Source organism: Apis cerana, linkage group LG7 (genome assembly GCF_029169275.1).
Source record: "Apis cerana isolate GH-2021 linkage group LG7, AcerK_1.0, whole genome shotgun sequence".
Classification (NCBI taxonomy): domain Eukaryota; kingdom Metazoa; phylum Arthropoda; class Insecta; order Hymenoptera; family Apidae; genus Apis; species Apis cerana.
Window position 1 is genome coordinate 4,205,806 of NC_083858.1, and position 12,778 is coordinate 4,218,583.

A 12,778-nucleotide genomic window follows, 5' to 3' on the forward strand; every position below is an offset into this window, starting at 1 on the left:
TACATATCTTATTAATTTATTATTTTCATTACAAATTATTTCATTTCCTATTTCTTAGCAATTTCTTGGAAAAAATAAAATTAATAATTTTAGAAAAATCAACTGAAAATACAAGTATTCAATTTTCATAAAAATAATTTCTTTATATAACATCATATACAATTTATATACAATTATATGTATATAGAATTATATATATAATTGAAAATAAAATAATTTTTTTTTATTAATTGAAAAAAAATTAATTTGTTTCGAATCTTATATAACCTTATAGAATCTTATATAATCTTATATAATCTTATATAAACATATAGTTTCCTCATAAAAATATTCATTCTTAAATCTTAATTAAAATTACAAATTTTTAACTTGATATTATTACTATTATCACAAATATCAATATTTTTTTTTATTAATAAATTTATTAAAAAATTTAATCAAATTATTACTCTATTAACTACATAAATTTTTAAATTACTTTAGTTTTGAAAAAAAAAATTATCTACAAATGATTTATTAATTAATATAAGAAAATAATGTACCTTGATTATGAGCTGGCGCGGGAGTAGCAGCCAAGGGTGGAATACCCTGCGACTGTTGATTTGGAACTTGATTGGACTGTGCGGGTGCTAAGGGCCATAGAGTTGCTGCTGCAGCAGGGCCTGACGTTTGTTGGGCCCGGGCACCCGTGTCGCCCACGGGACGATCCCCAGTCCCACTTTGGGCCACGGGAGGGACCAACATCGAACCTCCCCCTCCCGAGGCTGAAAAATTAAATATAAAAAGAAAATTTTATGTTACATTTTTTCATGAAAATATTATTATCTATTTCATTTCATAACATTTTATAAGATTTTTGTTCTTAGAATTCTTATTTAGAATTTTTCTCTCTACATATAAATTGTATATGATTTTATTGTATAGTTCTTAAACTATACTATATAAAGTATACTATATAAAGTAGAAAAAAATTTAAATCATTAGATAAATTTAAATCAAATTGATGTATGATCGAATATAGAAGCGTTTCGATGTTTTTAATAAAATTAATTTTATTTTAAGAAATTACTTTAAGAAATTTTTTTATATGCATGCTGTTATTTATTAAAATATTTATTAGAAAATTTATTAAAATATTTTGATAGTAGAGATAATCTTGAAATCGAAGAGATAAAAAGTTAATTAATCAAAAATATAAAAGTATATGGAAATATCGGTTAAATTTTATTTATTAAATTACGAATAATTTAAGTTAGATGAAACGGAGACAGAAAAAGAATGCGACGATATAATAATATAAACAAAATAAGATTGTTTCATTCTATCTCTGTCTCGCTTTATCTAATGCAAATTTAAATCAAAGTTTTTCTTTTTTCATCATTTTTCAAATCGATAAATGAAAAAATAGTGCAAATCAGAATCAATGTTTCATCATTAATCTCTATGTACTATAAATTGTAGTATGTACTGAAAAAAAAGCAAATTTAAGAAAAATTTGACAATCACATTCGTTTGAACGTGAAAAATAGAAATAGAAGAAAAATAGATGGTTTAAAAAATGCTGAATTAATATACACAAGAAAATATCTTTTCTTGAAAGAGAAAAAAAGATAATAATAGGAATAAAAGAATAATTTGATATAACAATATAAAATAAAATTGAAGGAAAGAAGTTAATATATTGCAACAAAAAAATTGCTTTAATAGAATTTAGAAATTTAAAATTTAAAATTTTTTAAAAGAAACGTAGATAAGAAAGAAATTGAAAAAATTTGAAAGTTAATAATAATTTGAATTCATAATATTAATTTTAATTCAAATTAATTAATGTTATTTAATACAAATAATAATTTGTTAATGTCAATAATAATGCAGATATTGAAAATTTTTATCGAAAATTACAATTTTCAAATAAAAATTTTCAAAATAAATAATTTTGAAAATTTGTAAAAAAAAATCAAATAAATAAAAAACTAAATATTTTTTCATTATAAGAAAAAGAATTATTTTTGATTAAAAAAATATTTGAATAAAATATACATTTTTATCTTTTATATGATTTATATTTCGAAAACGAACGATTTACAGAAGCAAAATTCAATGAAAATATGGAAAAAAATTTTAATTGCAAGAAATGTATAAAATTATTAAATTAAAAAAAAGAATAGTTTAATAAAAAATTAGCCAAATTAAAAATTCAATTCCTTTTTATTCATATTATTCCTTATTTCTATGGAAACAAAAGATAAAACAGAAAACTAGCCAAGAATCAAAAGAAGCACATAAAACATTACTGATGTGTGAAACATCGGATGCGTAAGGATCAATCCATCTTTTCCAAAAAATAAGAAAAGAGAAACGATAGCTAGAAGTCGACACGGAATATAGAGTGCTTTCAATGAGCTAAACGAAGTAAGAGTTTCGCAGTTTTCTAGCAAGGGATGAGTCGATGGGATGGTCACGAAGAGTTGGAGAAGCGGTGGAAATGGAGGAGGGGTAGCAACAGGTCGACAAGCATAATATAGCCTCTTAGATACACATGCACATCGATTTTTTGTTACAAAGATTTTTAGAACTATGTATATAATTTTTTCTTATGCGTAAAATATAAAATCATGGAAACAGCATCTGAATTTTAAGAAATATAATTAATAATTATTGAGAATCATTAATGAGAAATTATAGAAGAATCTAGAATGTGTATTTTGCAGAAATCTTTTCATTAATAAATTTTTATTATTTGAAGTGTAAAAACAATGAATAATTTGCAGTTGCGTATTGATAATATATTGATATATATTTTAGATACATTGAAATGATTTCTTTTGCTTTATAAAAGATAACAATAAATTGTAGAATTACCTGTTAGAATTATTAGAAAATATTACTATGTGCCTTTTAAATTATAAAATTTGAAAAGGAACAAGATTTTTATCTTAAACAATTTTCTAATTTTTGTAAAAGGACAAATTAATCTTTGCGAATTGGCAAATGATATAGAATTAATAAATTTGTTTCTGAAGAACTATATATATGTATAAAAAAAACATGCTCAATGCAAATTAATTATCAATATATATATATATATATATAATATATTAATATATTAATATATTAATATATATATAATATATAATATATATATATATTAATTATTTATCAATATATATATATATCAATAAATAATGGTTTTCAAGCTTTAAAGATAGAATGAAATAGAAAAATTTATTTTAATTTTGTGTTTATAAAAAATTTATAAGAAAAGCATATTGATTGTGATTATGAAATCAAATTTAAAAAATTTTTAATCAATATTTGATATTAACTTTAGTAAATGAAAAAAATAATTAAAACAATATTATATGAAGCCTTTTCAATTCTCCAAAAATCAAATATAAGTCAAACTAATGAATTCTATTTTATATCTGATTTTAGCATCAATGCTCAAATAATTAGTCTTATTAGTTTGATTTCTATGTGATTTGTAAATTTTATTTTTTTTAAATTTTTAGAATGTTAAAAATAAAAAAAAATTAAAAACAAATTAGAACGAATAAAAATTAGAAACAATTCAATTTTTCATTTTCTGATAATAAAAATTTTATATTGTCAAATTTAATTTAAATTTCAAACGGGTATATATATATATATACACATATGTATATATATCTATTCGTATCTTCAAAAATGACAAAAAAAAAAACGAAAGAAAAAGCAAAAGAACTTAAAAATACATTTTCTTTGAAACAACTTGTTCATTTTATCTGATATTGTGGACGAAATTATTCAAAATTGTGACATAAATCATGATATTTGCAGTAGAGGATATAAGCCCAGTGCAATGATCTGAAATTCAATCAAACTTTCAACTAAAAAAAATGAAGGATATTTGAGAAAGTTTTATATATAAGTATAATAACCTTAGTTTCATGAAAATATACTTTTGCTCGGATCGTTAAATTCACGCCATAATAACCATCAATAAACTGTCAATCGATCAGTACATGTTTGCCGAGATGTAAGTCAATACACAGCGATTAATGTCGCTACCGATCGTGTCGGTAAATTATAATGATTAGTGGAAAATGATGATTAAGAATACGTAAACAACGATTTTGTGATTTACGATAATGAATTATACCACATTGAAGAATAAAATGTTCCGGTTTTTTTTTAATCGAAATATCTAAATTTCAATATTTTAAGCTTTCAAATATTCCGAAAATATTTATATTAATAGATTGAAAATTTTTATTTAAAATATGCAAAATATTTATCTAATATATAAAAAATATATAAAATATATTAATCATATATAATTATATTTATATTATTGTCATATCATAAAATATATATATATCAAATTATATTTGTAAAATATTGCAAATTATATTTGCAAAAGAGATTGTTTTGTATTAGTATATGAATTAGTTTCTAAATTATTTATTATATTATTTTATATTTTTTTATATATATATTAAATATTAAATATTGTGTAATAATTAAATTTCTTGAAAAGAGATCATAATTGATTTATATCATTGTATACATAAAATTAAATGATATATATGTAAAACATTTTTCTTAATTTTTTTTCAATCAAATGTGACTTTTTTTATTCAAAAAAATTTAACAATTATTTGTTTGTGACATAATATTTAAAATATGTATATTTATGTTATTTATATAAAATATGTAAAATATATTTAAAAAATATATATTTGTATAAAAATGTAATCGAATTATTCTTAAATATTATTAAATTAATAAATATTATTTTATTAAATATATCTCTTCTTTCTTATTCGATAAATTTTTAAAGTTTAAACTTTTTATTGAAAATTTTTTTAATTGTCAAAATAACATCAAATTATTGAAAAATGTAATTTTCAAGTTAATATTATAACTTTAATAATAATTTTTATACATATTTTATCTGTCTTATTTTATGCAATTTTTCACAGGTTGCATTGGAACACAAAGTATTTATGCTTATTAATAATAATCAAAAATTGAAGAAAAATTGAAATGAAATTGTAAAAGTTAAATTTTCGGAAAAACTTTAGTTTCAAACATTTTTAAATTAAAGAATTACTTTTGAATTCAGTTTATTTCTCAAAAATAGGACATTTCGAAAAAACTTCAACAATTAACAACAAATTCATGATATGATATTAATTAATTCAATCTTTTAATTATTTAAAGATATAATTCATAAATTTTATTGAAAAATAATAACAAAATTATTAATTAAATCAATTAGAAATATCGTTTATTATCGTTGATAATAACTCTTCATTATTACTTCGAAAAATATAAAAATCTTAAAAATACTTTAAAAATAAAAAAAGTCTATAAAAATTAATACATTTATTATTATAATATTACAGTATTATTTTTTTATTTATATAAAATATAAAATTTATTTTAGTATTTCATTTTTCTTTAATTAGAAAAAAAATTCAAGTGAGTAATATAAAAATCATTAATATAAAAATTATCAAATGAGTAATATAAAAGTCCACAAAATTCTATATTCATCATATTCCAATTTTCAATATAAATAATTAATAATAGTTACAATTAATAATAATAATAATAATAATAATAATCAATCGTGAAAAAAGATAACAAATTTCTTTATAAATTGAATTTCTTCATAAAGCAATCTTCTCATATTAAAATATACATATGATTATTAAACACATAATTCAAATTTAATCCTTGTTTTATACTTCAACCATATTTTATAAATTCCCTCCAGTTGTTTAAATGCTTGAATGAATCAACTATTTTCTATGGATCGAATCAACGTTTAAGGTATTCCTAGCAGGTTGCTGAAAAACTCGACGATCGATTTCATGTTCGATAATTAATGGTCCACAAGACCGCGATTTCTCGATCCTGTAATTTGCACAGTGTACAAACAAGAAGAGGAAGGCAAGAAAAGTCAGAGGCGTCAGATTTTTACGAGCACCTGTTCACCATTTTCCAGCCGTAAAAGGAGCCAGCTCGACGTCGTCAGGTAGTCACGATTCGTGGCGAGGCCCTTCTCGTACCCTACCGACCTGAAAACCTGTTCTCCTATCCCTTCTTCGATCCACTCGGTCCTTCTTTTATGCCCTTGCAGTGAGCCAGAAGCGAGGGAAATTAAAAATTAGGTCGCTGTCAGGACCTAGCTTTTCATCTTATTCGTTTTTTATTTATTCGAGATTTTACTGATATTTTAATGTTTTCGAAATTATAATGATGAAATTTTTACAAAATATTGATCTACATAATTTTTTATATTCGATGATTTGTATGTATCATTTTAGAGAAAACAAATAATTGCAAAGTTTTGAATTATTATAAATTATAAATTTTTTAACAATTTTTAAAATATATTATACAATTTTTAAATACATGAAATTGAATTATGTTTTATGAGATTATGTAAATTCATTTCAACATTTTATGTATTATAAATATAATATAAATATATATTTCGAGTAAAAAAAAAAATATAAATCAGCGGAATTAAAATCTATGTTAATGTGATTTTTAAGTTTAATTATAAAAAATTTTAATCTGAAGTACTAATTTAGTTAATTTAAATAATAATTTAAAAATTCAATCTGAAGTACTAATTTAATTAATTTAAATAATAATTTAAAAATTCAAATCGTCATGATTTGTGATATTTTGGTTTTTCAATAGTAAATAATTTGTAGCAGTTTCAATATTATAAATACAATGTTATTTTTCAATTTTATTAGTATTTCTAGTTATTTTTTAAATTGTCATCAATCATATTTAAATATTGTATACTATATATTACATACTATAATATTATAATAAATATTAAATATCTTATAATAATTTTTCATTACAAAATAAATTAAATAAATATTGTAATTATTATATTTTTAATCAATTTAAATAAAAAATTTGTTTTATTTGAATTTATTTTATTTTATTTAATAATAAAATTTAACGAAAAAAAATCCAAGAAATATGAAAAAAAATCAAAATCCTTGTAAGTGTCCCGAAATAAACCTCGAATAAGTGTTCATGTATTTAATTAAACAAGTGAAACAGTTACTATTGTATTCATACAATCAATCCTTCGATGAACATATTCGCAGAGTGAACACTAGAATTGAACCAAATTTACCGGACAAGCTTCAAATCAAACCAAGCTTCGAAAAGCATTTAAATCATAGCAAGTTCTCTCCTTTCTCTATAATATGATTTTCGTCTCTTCAGAAATTCAGAGAATAACCATGATCAAATGATTAGCCTTCGGTTGATCTATATTTTCGCATTAAATGTTTCATTTTGAATCGATTTAAATTAATTAGAATCGGATAGCAAAAGCGGTATTTATGATATACAAAATTATGTAAAAACAATATTTTTTGAATTGTAATATTATATAAATAATATTCGAGACGAAAAAATTACTTTAATATAGAACAGCATAAAAGAATTTATCTTCTTAAATTGAATAAAATACTTTAGAAGTCTGTTCATTAATTAGATCTAAATTCTAATCAATAAATATTTATCGATAGAATAGAAATAGTGACTTTCTCAGAATATTATTAAAAAACAAAAATAATTCTAGCTTTATGATAATCTTAAGGTCTTTAAGTCTGCAGAAAGCTATTATGATGAATCAAATGAGTTATATACAGGTCCTCCAATTATTCTTTATTATGAAGAATGAATATTGAATATTGATATAACTTGTAAATATCTCGCAAGAAAATATTTACTTATTAAGATAAATATTTAAAAAAAAATTGAATAACAACAAAAATAACAATAAAAATAACATAAAATAATTTAGAAATTAAAGCAATATTATCAAATGCGAGGTATAAGAGATAATGAGAATATTATATTGCATTTATTATGTTCGTTTTTTAAATTTATTTAGAAAGTAAATCAAATTAAAAATATCTTTTATTTTTTACATATATTCTTTTTTTATTGGAAATTCATATATACATTTATATCTATACATTTATATCTAATATAGAGAGTATTAATACATGTATATTCGTAAAATATTTTTGGAATGTTGATTCTAAAATAAAATTGGTATACAAAAATTTGAGTTATTATATATAACTTAATAAAGCATAATATTTATATACTTAATATTTATTAAGTTATAAACAATTTATAAGTTTACGCTAAGATATAAATAGAAATAACAATATGATGAAGATAGAATTGTTTTATTTTATCTATGTCTTGTTTCTCTCTAACATAAATTTCAATTGTTTATTTCTTAATAAATAAATCTCAATGAATTTTTTTATATACTAACTTTTGTATTTGTTTGACCTCTAGAATCAACTTTGAAAAAATGTTTTATGAATATATAACTCATAAATATATTATATGTTTTTTAGAACTAACTATTATATTAAAAGAGATATTAAAATCTCTTCATTGAAAAATATAACGCAAGAAAATTTATAAAACATTGATTTAAAAGAAATGTTAATTTTTTTCTTTGCATTAGAAATCTTGTGTTCTATTTCGTTTCAACTGATATTTTGCTTGCGCAATCCTGTGCAACCCTATTCTCGAGCACGCGCCTAGTTCTGCGACTATACTATATAGACACTCGTGTCTACATATATATGCGGAAATCGATTTTTGGCAAAGTCACAGTAGTCGAGTTAAGTTTCGGGGAAACGAGCTGCTATTTTGCACAGAAAGATTTTGTTCTCTGAGAGTTTATCACGATGCAGAATCTTGGGATTCTCATGATGATCCACTAAGTTTGGTAATGCGATTTCTGCAAGTTTATTGGTAAGAGGATACAATATTCTAAATCAGCATATTCAAAGTTTATGATGTTATCCTATATTTGCATCCTACAATATATATCTAATCAAAATCGACAAAGTTAAAATCTTATAATGAGATAAATATATATATATATATATATATATATATATATATATATATACATTGTAATATATATATTATATATATTATAATACTAACATACTATTTACTAAATTTATAATCATTGAATTATTTAAATCTAATTTTAATTGAGTAATTTTAATGTAATACTTAATATTTTCATTAACTATCAACTTTCTTTTAAAAAGAAAATCGACCACTATTATAAGTGTCGCTAGAAAAATTTTTTTTGTGGAAAAAATGGAAAAAAATAGTGAACTAGTAATGTCGTGACTCATAACGAAATAAAAGTGGGAGTACAAATAACAATTGGGGGACTAACAATTGGGATCCTAATAACTAGTTATTAGGACTAACTGTCTATATTATTTTCTCTTATTCATTGTTTACAAAGGAATTTTTCTGACATTCTTGATTTTAGTTTGCATTTTGATTATAATAATTTTACAAATATGAAAAAATAAAAATAAATGAAAGTGTTTAAATATAATTCATAATTTTTTATTAAAAGCATCTTCCATTTGTGCATAAATATCATCATAAAAGAGATTTAAAAAGAGTAATAATCCGATCATAAATATTACAATCTTCAATGTTAATCATATCATTCCACGAACTTCTTTCACGACAATGCCGAATAAAAGCACGTCGGAAGTATTCTCCGCGCGAAAGTCACGGCTCAGCTGAAAGATACATACGTTTGTGTATACATATACATTGATAGAGCGCACGTGCACGTTCGACATAACAATTTATGTAGACGCGAACGTGAATGGCGTAGTAAATTCAAGTACACAAGGGTGCGGTCCAAACCAGACCGCTGGAAACAGAGAGAGATTCGGTCGCCTGCAACCGATGTGATTTGCAGCTAAACTTTTCTCTTTCCATTTTTCTCCTATTTTTTTCTTCTTTCCTCTTCACTTAACATCGTAGTTGTAATATATAATATACTAACACATTTGAAAAGATTTCTCACCGATCCAAAATTATATCGCTAAAACCGCAAGAACAGTAATTAGTCTTCTGATACTTCGTTTTGGTCTTCAAGGTCCTCCGCTATCGCCTTATATACTTAGCAAAACTTTTCAAGATATATATATATAACCGATAATAATTAATTTTTTAATATCATATCAGTTCTCTATAATTATCGTATAGTCTCGATAATATGTTATATTTTCTTTTCTATATTTTCATAAATAAAAGTGGATTATTGCCTTTTCAATTAGTATCTATCTAGAATAAGTATTTCGTAACTTACATCTATATTTCGAAGTATTTCTAAATTCAAAGATCGTTTTATAACTAAATATTGTATAACTGATTTGCATCGTAATTTCTTATCTATTGATTATTGTATTTGATTTTACTAAAGGATTGAAGAATTTTTATATTACGAAAGATGTAACATTTTAAAAATCAATGTTTTTGAATATTTTTAATGATACGAACATAAAGTATGTATCAATATATTACTTAAATGTTTATTTAAAGGACTTTTGTAGAGATTTCTATATTAAAAAGAAATATTAAAAATTATACAAATTTCTAAATCAAATTATTTTTTTTTCATATTTTCATAAAAAAATTAAATGCTATTTTTATTTCAACAATTTAATAATTAAAGCGCAAAATTTAAAGTTAAAGGACATTATTTAAATTTAAGAAAATAAAATAGAAAAAATATTATTATTTATATATATTATATATATTATTTCTACTTTATTAAAATTAATAAAATTAATAAAACTTAATAAAACTTATATTTAAATATTTTTTATCTAATTATTTTAATCTATTCTAGTAAGAATGAAATATTATAAGATATATCCATTATAAATTTAATTAAAATATAAAAAATTGACAATAATTATAAAAATTGCAATCATATAAATTTCATTAAAAGCATGTATTTTTTCAAATAGAATCTCTCATTCCATTTACATTGCAAGCTGAGACAGATAGATTGATGAACACATATTGCATATCACTTGAAATGCGCGATGGCATTTTTTATTCCTCTTATTAATATCTATCAATGCGAATTTTATTCAAGCGGAAAAGCTCAAAAACAATGAACTTAAGATAAAAATCGAATATAAACGATGTTTGAAATCAAAGTTGAATTATATATATTTCATCTAAGAAATGGATAAATAGATAATATATATAATATAGATAATAGATAATAGATAGATAATATAATAGATAATAAACGATTATTATGGAACTTACATCAAACCTAGAAAAAAAATATGGAAAAAAGATATAAGAGTTGTGATTTTTTGTATTTGATGAAATATATATTTTTAAAAATATAATAATTTTAAAAATAAATAATTTTTTTCTATTCGTTATAATTGTAAATTGTATCATTGAAGAAAAGATATATTTTATAAAAATAAAAATTTTTAAAACGAAAATAATAATAGAATAATTTGATTTTTTTCATTAGATAACTTTTTATTAAAAAATAATCTTTAATATAAAAAAATGTTAATTTTAATATAACATTAAATTATTTCCTAAACAATCTTTATTCTTTTGAGCAAATTTTTATATTTCATGTAAATTATAAATTTTAATTATATTTACACTTTTTAATAAAATAATGAATTAATTTCAATATTAATTTAATTTTTTTCAATTATCAATATCTAATATTTTAAAATTTTTACATTTCACATTATAACTTATATTTTTTTAACTTACATTTTTAAAGGCTTTCACAATCTACAAATATAATAAAAATATAAATCTATATTACCTAAGATGTTAATTGATATTTTCTATATATGATTTAATTTTTAGATAAAATTTCAATATTCCTCCTTTAATCTATATTCTATTATTAAAATATTAAGAGAAAATAAATTAAAAGATAATTCAATACAGAAGCATATGAGATTTTCATAAGTGAATGCGATTTTTCGTTTATTTCTCGCACGCGAGAAATATTTACAAGAAAAAAAGATCTTTTTAAAAGAAACTCTTAAGAGAGAAATGCGTATTAAGTTGCCGACATAACAATAGACTCGCTCAGACAGTCTAGGCTCTCGTCGTTCTTTTCCTCTTAACCTTCAATTCTAACTTTCCGCTAAAGCTAAATTTCTCCTTTTATAGTATCAAACAATTGTATTTCTCTTTTTTGATCATAAAACTATTCGATTGATGCAACATTGTCTTGCAATCAATGAAATCGAAAAAGAAGTCGTTTACGTGAAAAAGTTTCATAGGTGAGAAATGCAAGTTACGTAAGTGAGTAATTCGATATAAAGATCAGACGATTGAAAATGAAATTTAAATGAATTGTTAAATTATAATTGGATTATATAAAATTTAAAAAATAATGAAGTGCGTTAAAGTATTTATAGATTATTGTACAAAATGATTTAAAATGCTACAAATGATACAAATGCTTAATTTTTTTTTGCAGCATTATATTTAATATAATTTTAATAATTTATATATATATAAAATGAATATTTAAAAATTATAAAAATTGATAAATATAATATATATATTATAAAATATATAATTATAATTTTATTCTTATTTATAATTTTTAATTTATATAATTTTTTGAATCGTAAATTTTGTGTAATTGTATATTTAATTCATGTTATAAATAATATATGATAGATATGTATTTTACAATGTATTTTACAAATTTTTATTTAAGTAGAAAATTTATTTAAAAATATATGAAAATTCTTCTTGAACATTTATTTAAATTAAAAAACAAATGAAATATCTCTTAAATTGTTTTGGTTAATGAGCATTCTTAAATTGTTTTGGTTAATGATATATTTTAAAATTATATTAATTAAATTTTTATAATCATAAT

General features: G+C 21.1%; 1 protein-coding gene and 1 long non-coding RNA gene across 11 annotated transcripts in view; one reads left to right on the forward strand and one right to left on the reverse strand.

Annotated features, from left to right (window-relative positions):
- The window catches only part of LOC108002523 (uncharacterized), a 315,743-nt gene that overhangs the window by 105,369 nt on the left and 197,596 nt on the right, over positions 1–12,778 (reverse strand). For all 10 annotated transcript variants that reach the window (XM_062077705.1, XM_062077704.1, XM_062077710.1 and 7 more), the window contains one exon: positions 543–764. In XM_062077705.1, coding sequence (XP_061933689.1) covers positions 543–744 — 202 coding nt within the window. In that variant the 5' untranslated portion in view covers positions 745–764. The remainder of the gene's footprint in view (positions 1–542; positions 765–12,778) is intronic.
- Positions 8,640–12,778, forward strand: part of LOC133666500 (uncharacterized) — a 60,501-nt gene continuing 56,362 nt past the window's right edge. Inside the window, exon 1 of the long non-coding RNA XR_009830711.1 lies at positions 8,640–8,811. This is a non-coding gene — a long non-coding RNA (uncharacterized LOC133666500). The remainder of the gene's footprint in view (positions 8,812–12,778) is intronic.